Source organism: Crocuta crocuta, unplaced genomic scaffold (genome assembly GCF_008692635.1).
Source record: "Crocuta crocuta isolate KB4526 unplaced genomic scaffold, BGI_CrCroc_1.0 scaffold258, whole genome shotgun sequence".
NCBI lineage: Eukaryota > Metazoa > Chordata > Mammalia > Carnivora > Hyaenidae > Crocuta > Crocuta crocuta.
In genome coordinates, this window is record NW_027532842.1 from 3588671 (window position 1) to 3608426 (window position 19756).

The 19756-nt window shown below is 41.6% G+C and overlaps 1 protein-coding gene across 2 annotated transcripts in view; it reads left to right on the forward strand.

Moving 5' to 3' along the window:
* The window catches only part of USP12 (ubiquitin specific peptidase 12), a 64334-nt gene that overhangs the window by 26847 nt on the left and 17731 nt on the right, over positions 1-19756 (forward strand). For both annotated transcript variants that reach the window (XM_077745392.1, XM_077745391.1), the window contains exons 3-4: positions 7766-7979; positions 16220-16449. In XM_077745392.1, coding sequence (XP_077601518.1) covers positions 7766-7979; positions 16220-16449 — 444 coding nt within the window. The remainder of the gene's footprint in view (positions 1-7765; positions 7980-16219; positions 16450-19756) is intronic.

Genomic DNA, 19756 nt, shown 5'->3' on the forward strand with positions numbered 1-19756 from the left:
TCAGCACAGAGACCGACGCGGGGCTTGAACCCACGAACTGTGAGATCATGACCTGAGCCGAAGTTGGACGCTTAACTGACAGAGCCACCCAGGCGCCCCTGTATTTTTAAGCTCATAAAATATCACTCTTCTTGTTTCCTTCCCCCCCCTTTTTAAAAAAATGTACGGAGTTATCACACTATTTATAGGAGTCCCTTAAAAAATAAGGGTGGAGCTTGGGGGAATTAGGGAGAGTAGCTTAGTTAATTCAGAGATCAACATTTTAACTCCCCCCATCCCCCACCTCTGCCTGCCAGGTAGTTCCTGTTGAAAACAACACTGGAACATAGCTGGTTTAAGAAACTCTGTGATTTATCTTTTTCTAACATTTGGATTTTGTTAAAATGAGGCACACGTATTTTTTTTTAATCAATCTATTCTTAGCTAAGTGTGAATTTCCAAGGTTCATTTTTTAAAAATGTTTATTTTGAGAGCGAGAGAAAGAGTGCGCGTCTGTGCACGTACACACACACACACACACACACACACACACACACACGAGCAGGGGAGGGGCAGAGAGAGAAGGAAAGAAAGAATCCCAATCTGCCAGCGCAGAGCCTGATGCGGGGCTCCATCTCACTAACCGTGAGATGGTGACCTGAGCCACAACCAAGAGTCGGGTGCCTAACTAACGGAGCCACTTAGGCACCCCTCCACCGTTCATTTTAATTGCTTGCCTTTGAGAAATAGTACATGGATTTGGACAGTTAGAAAGTCAGGGTTTTTAAAAAAAAATATTTTTAAATGTAAGCTCCATGCCCAGTGTGGAGCCCAGCACAGGGCCTGAACTCACTACCCTAAATGATCAAGACCTGGGCTAGGATCAGGAGCCAGACAGGTAACCAACTGAGCCACCCAGGTGCCCCCAGACTTTTTTTTTAATGGAGAAGAAAAATAACCACAGCCTGACTAACAGAAAATTCAGCGTAGTGGTTCATCCCAACATTGTTAATGACCATGTATTTTCCATTATTTTCAGTTGCAGATATTTTTATCTTGGAAGGATATTTTCACAAACGATGACTTTTATGGCAGTTTACTCTCAACAGTTCTGATGTCTGTCACTATAGTTTGCATAATACATAGAGTGGGGGTTTCCTGTTGGTTTTAACTCTTGCGAACGCATTGATGTTTTTGATGTTATTGGAAGTCACAGGAGAAATACTGGTGTTGTGGGGGGTTGAGAAACGGTCCGGTGTAGGCAAGGGGGCCTTTTGGAAGCTGTCTCTTGTTCTCCGATATCCTGCTTAAATGTAAGCTGTTTACAGGGTCAGCTAAATTCTCTGAAAATAAATTGTTTTAATCTCACAAACCAGATTGCCTTTCTCCCTGGTATCTTGTAGCTAATGAGTACTTACTTTAGTAAAAGGAGTGATTTCAGTTAGTACTATCTCTTTCCTGCGTGTGCGGTCCACAGTTTTAAGTCTTTTTTCATTGTTTTATTATATGATTCTATATTAGTTTTCTAATGTAATGGGTGCCAACAGACAGGTGGCCTCAGTAAATCTGTTTGTGAGGCTGCAGTGGAATGTGCTTTTCCCTAAAATCTTTGTTATAAAACAGTTGTGTTCCTAGACCCTCTTACAAGAGGCCTTTAAATCTGAATTATTAGCAGTCATTGGCCGAAATTCTGGATTCAGGGGCCCTTGTGAAGGAGACAAATAAAAATGAAACTGCCTTTCCATTTGTGAGTCATAAAATTGATTAGGCAAACGTCTCTTGGTTCTGTTTTCTTTTGCATGGATTCATTCTCACTTAGTTTCTCTCCGCCTGCTAGCCACAGGCTACTTGAGGGCTGCATTATCAGCGATCGCAGAGACTGTTCACATTAGACCTGAGAGAAGAACTCTGGCCCAAGTATTCTGCTGAGATCGGATCGAGCGTATGGCCCTGCCGGCAGGGTCTATAAAAAGGCTCGTGACTGACAACCCCGTGGAATTTACGCAGAGAAGTCTGTTCCTATCAGGAAGGGCTGGGCAGGAGAGGGAGGGTGTAGGGTGAGGAATGGACGTCCCTGAGCGTATGGAAGGTCTGCGTAACCAGAATGAGAGTGGCGGGTAGGGAAACGCGGGGTGTAGTGTTACAAACCAGGGCCACCCAGGGCACCTGGGGGCTCAATGAACGGTTAAGCGTCCAACTCTTGGTTTCAGCTCAGGTCATGATCTCGCGGTCGGTGGGTTTCAGCCCCCCATTGGGCTCCGTGCTGACAGTGCAGAGCCTGCTTGGGATTCTCTCCCTCCCTCCCTCTCTGCCCCTCCCCTGCTCACTCTCAAATAAATAAATAAATAAACAAACAAACAAACAAACTTAAGCAAACAAAACGGGGCCACCTGAGCAAACCGTGCTGGGGAAGAGGGCCTTCCCTTGGAAGGGGGCGTTCACAGGGTAGGTGTCCTCACCAGCCGCCAACATGGGGGACAGTGGAGCGTTTAAACATTTTTAAAACATTTTTTAAAAATCTGTTTTTTAACATTTATGTCTTTTTGAGAGACAGAGCATGAGCAGGGGAGGGGCAGAGAGAGAGAGGGAGCCACAGAATCCCAAGCAGGCCCCAGGCCCCTTGCCCGTGTGCAGCGGTCCTCTGACCCCCGAGTTCCAAAGTGCCCATGAGTCGACGGGGTCACTGTCTCTTACACATTTGTGCGGTTGCAGTTGGTTATAATTTAAACCTAGATTAAGAGACTATAGGATTTAATTTCATTGAGCTAATGTCAGTTTCCAAAATGGACGAAGAACTAAAAAGACCGTTTGAACAATCACAGCACAGTGACCGAGTGCTGGGAACTGTCGTAAGTTCCCAGGTTGTGAATTTAATTCTCAACTAGGGTTTACAAGGCGGGTGCTGTGCTGTAAACCACATGCCCTGGTGAGGAAATGGATGAGCAGAGAGGTTTAGTCATTTCCCAAGGTTAGGTAGTGGAAGGGAGCCTGAGGCTGGACAGTTCAGGTTCAGAGCTGGTGTCTCTATTACCGGGCTGTGCTGTTCCCAAGGCAGGCGCTTGCGCAGGCGAGTTCAAACATATGTGGTCGGGTTGGAGATTTAATGTCGTATTTTAGAAAGTAAAGTAAGGCCATAGAGAACTTCCCCACTTGCACCTCTCTCCGTAGCTATGAGTCTTTGATAGCTCGTAGGGATAAACTGAGCAGAAACCCAGTCAGTCCATCAATCCCTGTATAACCCACAGTTTACCCGAAGGCATCCTCCATTTCATTGCTCTCACTTCAGCATTAGTAAGTTTTAGTGAAAACAAAATTAATGCCAAATAAGACAATTTAAAATATTTACTTTGTCTTCATCACATTTGTTCTACAGCTAACAACATGGGTTTCAGTTGCCCAGGTCCATCTATACATGGATTTTTTTTTAAATACAGTACTGTATATGTATTTTCTCTACCTTATGATTTTCTTAATAGCATTTTTTCCCCCTAGCTTACTTTATTGTAAAAGAATGCAGTATATAATACATATACAAAATATGTGTCAACCGATTGTTCTGGTAAGGCTTCCAGTCAACAGTAGTCTTTTAGTTTAAGTTTTTGCAGGGTCAAAAGTTACACTCCTGTTTGGGACAGAATCCGAAGCAGGCTCCAGGTTCTGAGCTTTGATCACGGAGCCTGATATGGGGCAAGAACTCATGAACTGTGAGATCATGACCTGAGGTGAAGTCAGACGCTTAACCAACTGAGCCACCCAGGCGCCCCTTTTATAAAATTTTAACAATATTTATTTTTGAGAAAGACAGAGCATGAGCAGAGGAGTGTCAGAGAGAGAGGGAGACACAGAATCCCAAGCAGGGTCCAGGCTCTGTGCTGTCAGCACAGAGCCCGATGCGGGGCTCGAACCCACGAACCATGAGATCATGACCCGAGCTGAAGTCGGACGCTCAACCGACTGAGCCACCCAGGCGCCCCATGATTCTTCATTCTAGAGAAATAGTAGTAGCTTCAGTCTTTAATTTTTCTTTAATGGAATTGATGAAGATAAGTGCAAGGCTGTAAGAGAAGACATCACATAATGGATTATAATCTTGCCTATTGCTTTATATTCAGAAGATGAGCAGGGAACAGGCTGCCTTCCACCTTTCTGTACAAAGTACAGACTCCCTCCGCTTCCTTTGCTTATCCCATTTGCTGCTTTTTTATAAGTCAAGTTTAATTATCATAAATTTTTCTAGTATGCTGTGAGATGCTGTCTTTTGTTTTTAATCTACTTCCTCTGTGGAAGTCATTAGAGTCCCTGTTGCTTATTCTTTAATAAAAATGACCAAATTGTGGAGATAGAATCTTCCCTTTAATTGACAGAGGTATAGTTTTGTTGGTCATTAGCGTCAATTAGACTGTGGGATGAATACTAGTTTTTTTTAGACTAATGAATAATTGGTAAATTAATCTCAATATTATATGTTCTACTGCAGGTGTGCTTAGCCCCTGGATAGGCTTTATGGAAGTATATCCATGGTTACACTTATCAATAGTATCAATGCATCATCTACTTTTCTACTTCTTTTATAAAGCATCTGTTTTCATGAAACAACTTCTTGGCTCTGACCAGCTAGATGAATGTAAAAATCATTTATCCTCATTGGGCCTCATGTTCTGTTCCTTTTTTGTGGTATTGTTTAACACGTTTCTTTGTTTGAATATCTTGTAAATTGGTAGTTAGGTCTAGATAGTGGATAGTGTGGTGGTTCTGTTTATTAAGACAAGAACACTTCATAAGAGTTGCTGCATATTTCTATAGGAAACATAAAAGTGAGTTTGGTTGTTTTTTTTAATGATACTGGAATGCACTGAGGGTTCGGGTCATTATAAAGTTGTCCCTCAGTCTTCAATGCTCTTAGTATCCATTGATCATTATTGCCCAATCCATTATGTACAATCAGTTCTTTGGAATTTATTAGCTGGGATTAGAGCTAGAGTTTCTTTCATCAACTATTTAGAGCCCTCTGGAATATGGTTCTTACAAGAAAGACAAGAGGAAACTTTGATGTTTTCCTTTTATATATTAGTTTACAACTTCCATGGAGACTAATTGAAGGTCTCTTTCTCTTTTTTTAACGTTTATTTATTATTGAGAGACAGAGTGTGAGCAGGGGAGGATCAGAGAGAGGGGGAGACACAGAATCTGAAGCAGGCTCCAGGCTCTGAGCTGATAGCACAAAGCCCGACACAATGCTTGAACTCATAAACCGTGAGATCATGACCTGAGCTGAGGTCGGATGCTTAACCAACTGAGCCACCCAGGCGCCCTGAAGGTCTCTTTTTGAAAATGTGACTTTTCATACATTTTTATGTAGTTAATATGCTTTTTGTCAGTTGCAGTATTTCTTTTTGAATAAAGCTGCCTCTTGAATCTACACAAAAAGATATTCCACGCTACTCTACAATTGTATATTTCCAGTCCCAGACCCTATATAGCCATATCTGCAAGGCATCCTGGTTCCTTTTTACAGGAAAAAGGTTTTTAGAGACTATAGTCTGTGTGCTAAGGAAACTTAACTGCTGCGCTGGGCCTGCCTTTTCAGTGGACAGAAGCGCATGTGCGCACACAAACACGCTTGCAGAAATACATAAGTTTATAGTGATACTTAAAATTCCAATTTAAGTTTACAAGGCTTTTACTCTTTATTACTATATCTTTTTCCCTTCGCCTTAATAATTTTGGTTCCTAAGGATATTAATATAAGTCTTTGCTTTGTCCTACAGAAGTCTATACGAGTTTCAGAATAACAGTGTTAACAGACTAATTCTAACAGTGTGACTTCTGGATGCCATTTAAGATTTCTTTTTTTCTTTTTATCCTTAAACCATTTCAGTAGGCATGTGTAATAAAGATTCTGTGTTTTAAAGTTGCTTGAAGTAATTTTTTGTGTAGTTCTACCACCAACTTGAGAAACATTTAGGTTTCACTGACCTCTTTCCTTTCAGTTTTAGGAATTTCTTTTTTTCCTCTGGGTTCTTGCTTAATTTCGTTTTTTAAAAAATGGATGCAAAGCAGACGTTTTTAAAAATATGCTTTGAATTCTCTCCACTCCTCCTTCTTTCCCTATAACTATTTTTATTAGCTTTTAATTGATCCTTCCTGGTCTTTAAGTGGAAACATATGTGTGTGTCTGTGGACTTGCATTTGACATTGCGCATTCTTAAAAGTCTTCTCCTGGGGCGCCTGGGTGGCTCAGTTGGTTGGTCGTCCGACTTCGGCTCAGGTCATGATCTCGTGATTCGTGGGTTCGGGCCCCGCGTCGGGCTCTGTGCTGACAGCTCGGAGCCTGGAGCCTGCTTCAGATTCTGTGTCTCCCTCTCTGACCCTCCCTTGCTCACACTGTCTCCCTCTCTCTCAGAAATTAAAAAAAAAAAAAAGTCTTCTCCGCCGGCCTGTTAGGTTAGTGTGCGTGTGACTTCACTGCGTGGTGGCGCTGCGACAAGTGTCCTCTTTCCTTTTTTACACTTTCAAGATACCCCCCTCCAAGTCCTCACTGGCTTTTGGGTGTTTGGTCAGCTGACTTTGGGGGCCAGTGTCTATTAGTGGGGAGGGAAAAGGAAGACAACAGGCATTTATCAAACTATGTGTCAGTTTCTCTTAAGGTAGGACTATTTCCCCCATTATTAAAGAGGAGGAAGTTGAAGTTCAGTAAGCTTTAGTTACACAGTCCACATCATATGGCCGGAAGGAGGAGGTGGGTTCATAGGATTTAAAAAAAATTTTTTTTAATCTTTATTTTTTGAGATAGAAACAGAGCACAGGCAAGGGAGTAGCAGAGGAGAGGGAGACACAGAATCTGAAGCAGGCTCCAGGCTCTGAGCTGTCAGCACAGAACCTGATGGGGGGCTCGAACTCACAAACCATGAGATCATGACCTGAGCTGAAGTCGGAGCTTAACCGACTGAGCCACCCAGGTGCCCCTCATAGTTGGGGATTTAACTCTACACTGTGGTCCATCTGTAACATATCAAAAATGATGTGACCTGGCATCTCAGCATTTTGGTGGGGGGGCATGCTGGCACACTGATAATTTTTTTAAGTTTATTTATTTTGAGAGAGAAGGAGGTGAGCTGGGGAGGGGCAGAAGGAAAGGGAGAGAGAGAGAATCCTGAGCAGGCTCCATGCTGTCAGCACAGAGCCCGATGCAGAGCTCAGTCCCACCAACCGTGAGATCACGACATGGGTCAAGATCGGGAGTTAGATGCTTAACTGGCAGGCGTCCTGCTGATGATTTTTAATGTAACATTTCAGAGGATCTCATTTGACTTTGCTTTTTGTTTTTATTTCTTGAATCGGATAGAAAACTTTACTTTTGCGTTTCTTTTAAAGAATTCTTGAGAGCTGTATTTTAAAATGTGTCTTATATGAAATGGCTAGCATTGAACCAGAATATAGTAACAGTGGGAATTGAAGAAGAAAAAATTACGCAGAATTCTAAACCTTAACTACTTTCACTGTTTAAACGATACAATTTTTTAAATTCGTTTTCATAAAGGCCGCATGTATTGCATCTGTTTTCCTTCCATTTTAGCCTGAAACCAGTGCCTAGAGCATCCATTTAATGTTAAAAAGGCAGTTTTGCAATCAGAATAATTATTTCTACTCTCAGATATCTTTTAATTTATGAGGATCATAAATTCCCTGTCTTCTCTCTGTTCTCTTAATTGTACATGTAGAAACTCTTTCTCCTGAAAGTATGCTGCCCCGAATTTAACCAGATTTTTTTTTTCTTCTATTCTAGTTTGGGAATACCTGCTACTGTAATTCAGTTCTTCAAGCACTTTATTTTTGTCGTCCATTTCGGGAAAAAGTTCTAGCTTACAAGAGCCAACCTAGGAAGAAGGAGAACCTTCTTACCTGCCTAGCAGACCTCTTCCATAGCATAGCCACTCAGAAGAAGAAGGTTGGGGTGATTCCTCCTAAGAAGTTCATAACAAGATTACGGAAGGAAAATGGTAATTCTTCTACTTCTGAATATATTCTTGGGTAACAGGACGGATAAACAGAGCGTACTGTAAATCTGGCGAGCACCGACCAAGCATCTGTTTTATGCCTGAAAATGGTTTTAGCCGTTGAGAAACCAAAGCTGATGTTTCCTGTCTTTAAGAAAGTGCTAGTTTAGTGAGGAGGCAGCCGCGCAGTAATTAATATGAGGTGTGATTAATGTTGGAAGCATATTATACAAAGACCAAATTTCTTTATGCCAGGAGATCAGAAATGATAGTTTCTTTCTTTTCTTATCTTTTTTTTTTTTTTTTGGCCTGCTTGACTTTTTTTTCTTATTTTATCAAGAATGAAGCTTTATGGGTTTTCTCCCCACATGATTGTTGTTTTGTTGTTTTTCTCATGCTTTCGTGTACGTTAACCCGTTTGATCCTTACAACAGCCTGATGCAGAAGGCCTGTTACTTCTCCCATCTTAGCCATGGAAAGGGCAAAAGTGGAAAACCTTTCCAGGAATCCTACCCCAGGGAAAGGAAAGAGTCAGAACAATAAACCTTTTTTGGCCTAGGGTAGGTGGCTTTAACTCTGCTTGCCCCACTTTTAAAAATAGTTACTGATTAAGCCTCACTTTCCTTGTCTCTCTTAAAACGTTATTCATTTAATTTTCACAGCAAGCCCCTAATCCAACAGACATGTCTCATGTTTATCTTGACATGTGTGGTCGGCACTCAGAGAAGTTAAAATGGCTTGGCAGGGCCCCATACGTCTTCCTGAAGTCTAAGTCCCATATTCTGTCTAGTTTGGGCTGTTAAAAAATTCTAATGGGGTTTCAGTAACATGTGGAATTCTGGGTTTTGTTTGATAAAGGCATTTAAATCATTGTAGATGGGAAATTAAATGGTACTTTTAGTTTGATTCCTTATTGAACGATGCCCACAGAGAGAAGATTGGAGAAGTCTTTAAGATTGGATATTAAACATACCCCCAAATAAGCCTGTCCTTAACTGAGTTGACACTACCCAGTACCCCATGCGTTGAGATCTGCCTGATGGGTCCTATCTAGTTTCCCAGAGCACGAGAAGACACTGAAATAATGTGACAAGAGGCTATTTATTGTTCTTGAATCTGGTTCAAGTGTCGAAGGATTTTGTTCATTTCCTCCAATACAGAGCAATTGGGCAGGCGCTCCCAAAAAGAAATCTTATTAAGTGTTTCCCCTAATGTGCTTTCACCAAACATCTTTGCTTTCTTAAATTCTAGAACTGTATGCTATCTCCAGGTTTTACGGACCCCACGTAACAACTCTGTTCGAGTGCGGCTGAGGGAGTCGTGTCCTCTCTGTCTTTTTGCCTGTATTGGCATGAGACTTCAAAAATTTTGTCCAGGTAGAAAATTCCTGTACACTATAATTGAACATGCCATCCTTGCTCTATGATTTTTGTTAGTATTTTGGAAAATGTTCAACATCAGAAACCTGAAACTCACGCAGAATACACGTGATTTTCTTTTCCATTTAACAGTATAATTTTCTTGACATTATTGTTCAGTGTATTGTACGTGCTCTTCATTGGGGCTGCTGTCACAAAAATACCATAGACAGAGTGGCTTAAACAATAGACACCTATTCCTCACAGTTCTGGAGGCTGAGAAGTTCAAAGGTAACATGCTGGCTGCTTCTGTGTGTGATGTAGGCCCTTTTCCTGGTTTGTATAGATGGCTGCCTTTTTGCTATGTCCCCACATGGTGAAGAGAGAGAAACAAGCTCTCTCCTGTCTCTTCTCACAAGGGTGCAAGTCCCAGCCCTCAAGGCCTAAAAGGCCTTCCAAAGGCTCCATTTCCAAAATAGCATTGCACTGGGGGTTAGGGTTTCAACATACAAGTGTGTTGGGGGCACGTGCATACACGCAGTTCTTATCATGGCCTTTAAGTGTGCAGTGACTTGTTAAATGTACATTAACTCCTGCTAAGCAGAGAGCTCAAGGTCCTGTGTTTGGCAAGTTGTGTGTGTGTGGCTTTAAATATTTGTTTGTCAAAGCTGGGATGTTTCTAGAGTATCTGTTATTTTTTAATAATTCATTACTTTCTGAAAGTTTTTTATATGTTTAGACAGAGTAAATTGATGCACGGTAGGCTTGTTTTGTTCAATGAAACTGATTCCAGAATGAGTTTTCCAAACTTACCTTTTCATAGTTTTGTTCCATCTTTCCATACCTCAGGAGCACTGTGTAACAGAAAAGCATGTTTCTTATTTGATGTTGTGGGCTTTTGTGTGTTTTGAAATACAATTTTGCCTTTTGATCCTTTTCCTAATAATTGTGTAGAGGAGAACATACAAATTAAAAAGAGGACTCAGGGGCGCCTGGGTGGGTCGGTTAGTTGAGCATCCGACTTCGGCTCAGGTCATGATCACACGGTTTGTGGATTCGAGCCCCGCGTTGGGCTGTGTGCTGACAGCTCAGAGCCTGGAGCCTGCTTTGGATTCTGTGTCTCCCTCTTTCTCTGCCCCTCCTTGATACATACTCTGTCTCTGTCTCTCTCTATCTCAAAAACAAATAAACATTAAAAATTAAAAAAAAAAAGTATTTAATAGGTTACCATTGTATAACTCTCCTGAGATTACGTCTGCTAGTTTTGTTTTGTTTTTTATCTCTGGAACAAATGCATGTTGCCCATTTCAGAATTACCTCTAACTTTCACTGTTGGGCTGTTGTTCTTTTTCTTTTTCTTTTTTTTTTTTTTTTTTAATTTTATTTTAGAGAGCACGCGTGTGGGGTGAGGGGCAGGGGAAGGGAAGGGGGAGAGACAGAGAGAGAGATTGAGAGCATCTTAAACAGCCTCCACACTCAGCGCGGAAGCCTGACGTGGGGCTTGATCCCACAGCATTCATGACCTGAACTGAAATCAAGAGTTCAGTCCTCAACCGACTGAGTCCCCAGGCGCTCCTGGACTGCTCTTCTGAAATCCGTTTTCTTCTGTGTTATGCTATAAATGTAAGGCTTCATATTTTCTGTAGATCTTAGCTCAGTATCGTATATTATTGCTTTGTATCACTGATCATTCGGACACCTCTTGGAAAGAATCTGTTTTGACTTCAGTAATGGAGTTTTGTTTTCAGAATTTTAATGCGTGTTATCTAATCATAGCATATGAGAACTGCAGCATAGGCTTTTACAGTAGGATACGGTGGTGACACTTGCTCCATAAATGCATTACCTTTGATGATGGGAAGCTGGCTGACTGTCTGTCTGGGTTAACTATTGTGTATTTAGCTCCTGCAGGCACCGGAAACTAGGAGCTGACATTCTAAAGGGGAAGACAAACAATCGAGTGATATAATGTATTAACGCCATGGGGGGAAAACAGGGAAAGTGGATAGAGCCTGAGGGAGTTGATACGTTCTGTTAGATTAGAGAGTTAAAGTGAGAAGCTGTTACAGGAAGGTCTGTGGCCAATTGTTCCAACTGGATNAACGGAGGCTGGCGTTTCACATCGCTGACTTCCTCTAGGCACTCTGTTAATTTGCAAGAATTAAAACCTAGACCGATGATCTAATTCTGTGCCAGCCGGCATTGGCCCAGCTGAAGAGTTTGGGATCCTTTAAAGTGGGTTTGAAAGTCAGATGCGCTGGCGCGTGGAGCTGTGCACTGAGTCTTATCAGTGTACATAGTTCACGCTGTTGCTTTGGGCCGATTTATTCTTCTCATTCTTCTTAGCTGTTTCAGCCCCTATTTTTCATTCATTCGTTCGTTCATTCATTCATAAAATGTCAAACACGGTCTAATATGTGGCAAGCAGTGTTCTAAGTGCTGGGGATACAGCAGTGAGATAGAAAAGATCTTTGTTCTCGAGAAACCTGTATGAACATAGCATGTTTCAGGTGATGTGGAGACACTAATATAAATATAAATATGTATATTTATATGTGTATTTTTTTTTTAAATATTTTTATTTATTTCTAGGAGAGAGAGAGAGACAGCGTGAGCAGAGGAGGGTCAGAGAGAGAGGGAGTCACAGACCGAAACAGGCTCCAGGCTCTGAGCTGGCAGTCAGCACAGAGCCCGACGCGGGGCTCGAACCCACGAACTGCGAGATCATGACCTAAGCGAAAGTCGGATGCTTAACCGACTAAGCCACCCAGGCGCCCCTATATGTGTATTTTTAAAAGCTTATTTATTTTGAGAGAGAGAGAAAGAGACAGAGCATGCAAGGGAGGGAGGGGCAGAGAGAGAGGAGAGAGAGAGAGAGAGAGAGAGAGAGACAGAGAATCCCAAGCAAGTTCTGCACTGTCAGCGCAGAGCCCAACATGGGTCTCTAACTCACAAACACAATATCATGGCCTGAGCCCAAACCAAGAGTTGGACACTTAACCAACTGAGCCACCTAGGCGCCCCTGTATATATATTTAAGCATTGATCTTCCTTAAGTGAGGAAATAATCACAAATCACATCTATTAAATAGATTTGAGAAAATGATTTCCCATATCCATTTTAATCCTTTTTCTCCAGAAGAGTATGAAAGATCTTTTTGTGTAATAAAAGCTAGCTACGTCTGGGTTTCGAAGACCACATAATATTTTTAAGTGTTGACTTAATTATTTTTTTTCATTAATGTTGCACCTGTATTAGGACTTTGATAGTTCATACTTTCCATATACATTTATTGAATGATGAAGTTGTCTGTCTCCCATTAGACTTTCGGTCCCGTGATGGAGGGAACCCATTTTGTTTTTGCTCAGCATTGTATTCCCAGCACACAATCCAGTTCCTGACACATAGTAGGTCCTTACTGAATATTTGTTGAATGAATGAATGAATGAGTGGATTTGTTTTTAATTTGTCAAAGTAAGTTCGAAGTCCTCCTTCCCCGTTATGCTGCTTCGCAGAGAAGAAGGCAAACCATGGGGAAAACAAGTTTTTAGAAATTTAATGTAATACAATTTCCAGGAATTGTCCTGTGGCCATTTCGTTGATACTGTTTTTGATGTTTATGTGGTCCCAGTTGATGGTGTTAAAGCTCTATTGGCCACTCTTAGGCCTGGCAAGATTCTGGCATACACAGCATGCTGTATTTATAGAAAATGGACACTAAATTATTTTAAATCTTCCAACGAAATGCTTAAAGAGTATTTTCTGGTTTACCTTACATCTCATTTCCAGAACATTGAAGTCCGTAGAAGTATGTCTGTAAATGTGAAGTCATTGTTCTATGTTTAAAAAAAAAAAAATCCAAAAAAGATGTTTTAAGTTTTTAAAAAACAAAAACACATGCCCATTTTGCTTTACAAAAAAAAATAATTCTTTTGAAAAACATGCATAGATACTAAAATAATTTTTAATGGAATAAAAGACTTCCTTATTTTTCTTAACCAGAAAATTTTTCATTTAGAGTTTTTTATTCTTTAATTTTGTAGTGTATTTTAAAAATTATTTTTTAATTTGAGAGAGCATGTGTGGGAGCAGGGGAGGGGGGGCAAAAGGAGAGAGAGAGAGAGAGAGAGAGAGAGAGAGAATCTTAAGCAGAATCTTAATCTTAGCTCGAAGTCCAATGTGGGATTTGATCCCATAATCCTGAGATCATGACCTGAGCAGAAATCAAGAGGCGGCCACTCAACCGACTGAGCCACCCAGGCGCCCTTGTAGTTTATTTCAAATATTTATGGCAAAAATGTACTCTTTAAAACTTCAGTTATAAAAAATACTTGATTTAGTGGAAAAGAGACCGCCTTAGATTGTAGCATTGAGCTAGCGTGCAGCGACCCACCATAATGATTGTTCGTACCTCACTCTAAGTCCTTAGCAGGGTTCATAAAATATTTTTACTTACTTCCTCTTAGCTGCCTCTCTGACTTTTCCAGTTTGTTGGGGTCTTTTCTGGAGCCCCCCAATTAACTCCAGCATAATTTCCTTCTATTTCTTATCTTAGTGGACCTGAGTGGGTCTAGGTTTGTGGCCTGGGGATGGATGAGTAAGTGAGAGATGAAAAGGGAACTTTTCAGGGGTCAAGGAAGCTGCCTGGACACTGGAAGTGTCCAGGTTAGTGCAGGAGTCGCAATGAACAAAGAGACCATGAACCAGGCCATCCATCGGTGGGGGTGGGGGAGGGGAAGTTGGCAGATAACCACAGAAAGATGGGGGTGAATCCCAAAGTTGAGGAAGGAAATAAGGTACAGTAAATGAATGAGCGTGATAGAGGGTGGGAGAGTAGGGTTGGGGGTGGAATTTTCAGGAATGAAGGGTTACTGCATTGAGAGGCAAGGTGAAAGGTCATTGACTTCAGCTATCCCAGCATCCCTCCACCTGTCCGAAGGCAGAACCAGGTAAGGTCTCTGAGCGCTACGTGGCTTTGTCTCAGGGCGGTGGAGGAGCTGGCCAGGAGGTTGCACGTGGGGTGGGGGTGGGGGTGGGTCCTGTGTCACTGTGAAGGGCGTGGCACGCCACCTTCTGCTGGCAGCGGGGGAGGGGAATGGTGTCGCAGTATGGATTACCCGCAGCGAAAACCGTCGGACACTCAGAACACCAGATTACAGATCGGTAGATGTTAAGTCCTCATAGGCTAATGCACTATATCTTAGGACTCAGGGCTTTTATTCTTAAAAAGAACGCAAGGGGTTCTTTTAAGGCCAATGAAATCCCTCAGGACAGGCTTACAGCAGAGAAATGAAGTGCGATCAAAAGGGATACTTCCTGTGTGGCTCTTACTGCATTCGTAATGTTGTTGTGTTTGACTTGAAATCCGAGAGAGGTTCAGTAAATTGCCTGTAACATACATGTAATTATGTGGTAGAACCATCGCAGGAATCCAAACAGTCTCGCTCTAGCAGCTGCACCTTAAATCTGAGACTTTTTAAAGGTCACTGTGACGCCTTGATTAAAATCACTCTTTATTTTCTTTGAATACACCTCCCCAGTGAACATTTTCACTTGTTCCCCTTCTGTGTGTATAATAACTTTGCAAAGGAAGATGGTGTTCTATTTTACAGACCAGCAAATGAAGACCTTTCTGATAACCACGAGGTTGAGCATTTTTGTGTATTTCTTAACCTTTTGAATTTAGTTTCTATAAATTGCTGATTTCCAGTCCTTTCCACACTTTATTTTCTTTGGTTCAAGCTCTTTATGTTAATAATTTTTAGGTTTTATGGTTTTCTGTAAACGTTTTCAGTGATTTCTAATCCATATAACTTTATGAAATCATAACTGTAGCTCTTCTAAAATGTCCTATTTTATTTTATCTTAGACTTTCCCTAAGTTGTCTTCCCAATTTATATTCTTTTATTTAAAACATGTTAACTTGTGCTCTTTCTGGAATCCACTAAATGTTCCTCGAGGATCCATCAAGGTAACATTTTCCTGACTCGGGAATGTGCTCCGTGTGCTTGCTGACAAAGCCGCAGGTGTCCGTGTGCGGGTCACAACAGGCTGCTCGGTCGGTGTGCAGCCTGGGGGGCCGGACTGCCTGGTTTGCATCTTGCGCCTGCCACTCCCCGCAGCCTGACTTTCCCTCTCTGATCCTGTTCCCTCATTTGAAGGATAACACTGACAGCATCACAGCGCTGTTCCAAGGCCCACGGGGATACCGCCTGTAAAGTCCTTGCCTGTCCGTCTCCCGCTGGGGAATGTCTAGCGCAGGGAAGAGCAGTATTTCCATTGTCCTTACTCATCTGTGTCGCTGCAGGGAACCTCTCACATTTGGAAGGGCCTTAGGGAACCATCTGGCTTGGATAGATGATTTGTGATACGACTGATTCCCAGATGGGGCTGCGGCTCAGAGCCACTGGAGGAGCCCCCCTCCCGACCGAATCCCTGGGATGCTCACCCCTAGGGTGATTTAATGCCACCATACTTGCGGTGTGGCACTTACACGTTTAGCCTCACAGTGGCAAGAGGTTGTCCAGTTTCTGTTTTAGAACTTGCCGTGTTGTACTGTTTGTGGAATAACAAGATGAGCTATGATAATAATAATAAACAGCGGTTTCTGATGTCTTCTACTGTGTACATGTATGAGGAAGGTTTCGTTCTTTTCTCATGGATCAGTTAGTCTCGTTTCTGTAAAAGAAAGATTCTCATCCTAACTGTCTTCTCCAGATTTAGTCCTATTTTTATATGTGAAAAGATCATCTCTTTCTTGTGTATGACCCATAGTACCAGGCATTTGTACTTTGTTCTGACAGAATACCAGATACTCGTTTTAAATTTACTTCTAATGAAGCCCTTAATTCTGAAAGATTATATTTCTCTGTTTTTATCTTTAGAACTTTTTGACAACTACATGCAGCAAGATGCCCATGAATTCTTAAATTACCTACTAAACACAATTGCTGATATTTTACAAGAAGAGAGAAAGCAGGAAAAGCAAAATGGCCGTTTACCTAATGGGAATATCGACAGTGAAAATAACAGCAGCACACCAGACCCGACGTGGGTTCACGAGATTTTTCAGGGAACATTAACAAATGAAACCAGATGTCTTACTTGTGAAACTGTAAGTACGGCATACAGTTTTACATAGAGCAGATTTACTTCATTTTTATCCGGAGTTCTTTGAGGATGCGTGTGAGAGATGAATGTGGGGTTGGGATTTCTTAAGTCGTAGGATAAGTGAATATTAAAGATGTACCTGCCGATTGAAAGGACTCTGTCTACACTTTTGCATAATGCTGCTGGTTAACAGTGACTACCTGAGATGGCAGAAGAGCACTTCCTGCAGTCTCTTGGACCATAGTTGACCCAACTTGAACAATAGGGTTCAAACCTTGGGGCTCCACCCATTTGCGGATTTCTTGTTGGATACAGTACCGTAAATGTATTTTCTTCATAACATTTTCTTTCCTCTAGCTCACTTTATTGTACTGCACATTACGATACAAAACGTATGTGAATTAAGTGTTTATGTTATCAGTAAGGCTTCTGGTCAGCAGCAGGCCATTAGTAAGTACTTAGCTTATTGAGGAGTCAAAAGTTAAACGCAGATTTCAACCGCAGCGGGGGTGGTGGTGGTGGTGGTGGTGGTGGTGATGGGTTGGGGAGTTCGGTGCCCCTTACCCCCTTCTCCATTGTTCAAGGATCGACTGTATTTGATTTTGTTTCAGTAAGAGGCCATAGAGCCATGTTCTGGAAATTATACGTCTTCTGCATTACTTAAGCTCCTAAGAAACGTAGGGCCAGGGAGGCACATTAATTTGTTTCTCCTTTCTCTACAATTATGTTTATTGTTGGAATAAAAACTAAAGAAGCATACTTCGTACACTGGACAAAGGAAAAGCACCTGTTTGCTGGATACTTTGTAAAGAAGAGCAGCAGGGAAGAAGCTTGAAGAAGGGATCAGATAACCCAGTCCTTTGGTTATATCATTATGTTGTTACCTAATTTCTCACCTGAGGAATGAAAGCTCAAACTCCTACTGAATCCAGCACCCATTATTCAGTTTTGCCAGTTGAGCCAACAGTGTCCTTTACAGCATTTCTTCCCCCTTGAATGGAATCTAGTTTAGAGTTGAGCAGTTTGCATTTCATTTAGCTGTCATGTTTTCTCTAGCCTCGTTTAATCTGGAACGTTTCCATAGGTTTTTTTGGTCTTTTATGACATTTACATTTTAAAAGAAGATATGTCCTCCTTTAAAAAAAAAAAAAAGTCGAACATTTCTCGTACTGAATTTGTCTGATGTTTCCTTCCAATTAAACGCAGGTACATTCTCGGCTGGGGTGGTTCAGTTAATGTTGTGTCCTTCTCAGGGTGTCCTGTCTGGGCACACAATGTCCGTCTGCCTCTCACTGGGGAAGGTCATTTTGATCTCCCGTTCAAATTGTTCAGTTTCTCCTCTTGATAACGATCGGCTCTTACGCCCTTGTAACTGGTGGGCAGTCTGTGGGGAGACACAGGTATCTTGTTCTTCATCAACATCCTCCCCCAAGATTTAGCACCCACTGAGGATTTTTATTTTTGCCTGATTCAGTCTTCAGTATGATGGTTGCGTGACTAGTTTTTAATAGCATAGGAGAGGAGTATTGTCCATTTGAAAAGAGCGTCCACAGCAAGGAAAGAGGAGATGTTTTATGGATGTTTGGAAGGGTAACATATTTACTTGGTTGACTAAATCAGATGAACGTACACTGGCAGAGGCTAATAAGGAACTGGCTTCCTCTTAATTAATAGATTTCAGAAAAATGTAGTGGAAAGTACAGAAAGTTCCCACATACCTCCTCTCCCCCACCCTTCCCTGTCGTTAACATCTTACATTCATGAGATGCCTTTGTTGCAGCTCATGACCAACACTGGTACATCGTTAGCTGATTCTGTGGTTCAGACTTGAGTTCCCTCCTGGTATTATCTGTTCTGTGGTTCTGTTCATTTTGACAAACGTATAATGACCCATAGCTTTCATCACAGTATGAGACAGAGTAGTTTCCCTGCCCTGAAAATCCCCTGTGCTCCACACATTCATCCCTCCTTCCTCTCCAGATCCCTCCCTGGCACCCACTCATCATTTTACTGCCTCCATAGCTTTGACTTTTCTAGAGCGACGTGTGCAGTTGGAATTGTAGATGTGAGGCCTTTTCAGACTGTCTTCTTTCACTTAGCACCATGCAATTAAGGTGCCTCCATGTCTTTCTGCAGCCTGGTAGCCCATTTCTTTTTATCACGGAATTCTGTTTCATTGTGTGGAAATCTTGCCATTCATCTGTTCACTTCCTGAAGGATATCTAGGTTTGTCCCCAAGTTGTGATGATTATCACTTTGCCTTCCCTGGGCCTCTTGTCTCCCTGTGTAAACTGTAGAATCACACGAGATTTAGGAACTGATTTAGTATCCATAAAGTAATGTGCTGTGATTTTGAATGGGATTGCATTGACTCTATAGATCAAGTTGGGAAGAACTGACATCTTGACAATATGGCGTCCCACTGTCTGTTTACATGGACTGTCATTTATTCACATCTTCTTTGATTTTTTCCGTAGAAAGAAATCGTCTTTTAGTTTTCCTCATGTTGATCTTGTACATATTTTGTTAGGTGTACATACCTAAGTATGGGGTGTTTTTTTGTTTTGGTGCTAATGTACTGTGGTTCCTTTCTTTCTCTTAAAGCAAATAGTGATCCTTTTGATTCAGCCATGAATAAAAAGATAGGATCTTTAAATGGAACTGTAACCTATAGCGATGAGTGATCTGTTGACTGTTGATTATGCATTGATCTTTTTAACGATAACCAGAGAGTTGCAGAATGACCATTGTCAGTGGTGTCATTTTAGTTCATGAAGGGCATAGCAGTAATAAATAAAATTCTCTTTTGTGAATACATTTTTATTGGTGAGCCTCTTCCATATCAAGTGTAAGAGGTGTAACCGAATGCTTGAATACATTAACATTCTGTGTAGATATTTTTGGGTTAGAATTAGGGTTATTGTTCATTGCTGTAGCTATCAGTTAGGTGCAGTAAGAGCTCAACTGGGCAATGTCTGATGGCAGGAATTGGTCTTAGTACGCATCTTTAGTCAATCTATGCAACTCCAGCTATTTTAACATGAGTTGTATAGATACGTCTTACAAAGAAAAATTCTATGGTAGCCGACTTCCAAGCTTTAGGAAATACACTGTCCGGGTATTAGAGCAGTATTTCAATTGGGAAGAGTGGGTATAATCAAAGAATTCAGCAGTTGCTTGGTGTTTGGTATGGCGGAATTTGGTCTGTGTTAGAAGATCTGTATAATTCATCCCCTTCAATGCAACAGAAAATAGTTAAATTTGCTTATTAGCATGTTGAGAAATGTAATATCGGCGAGGCCGGCAGAGTA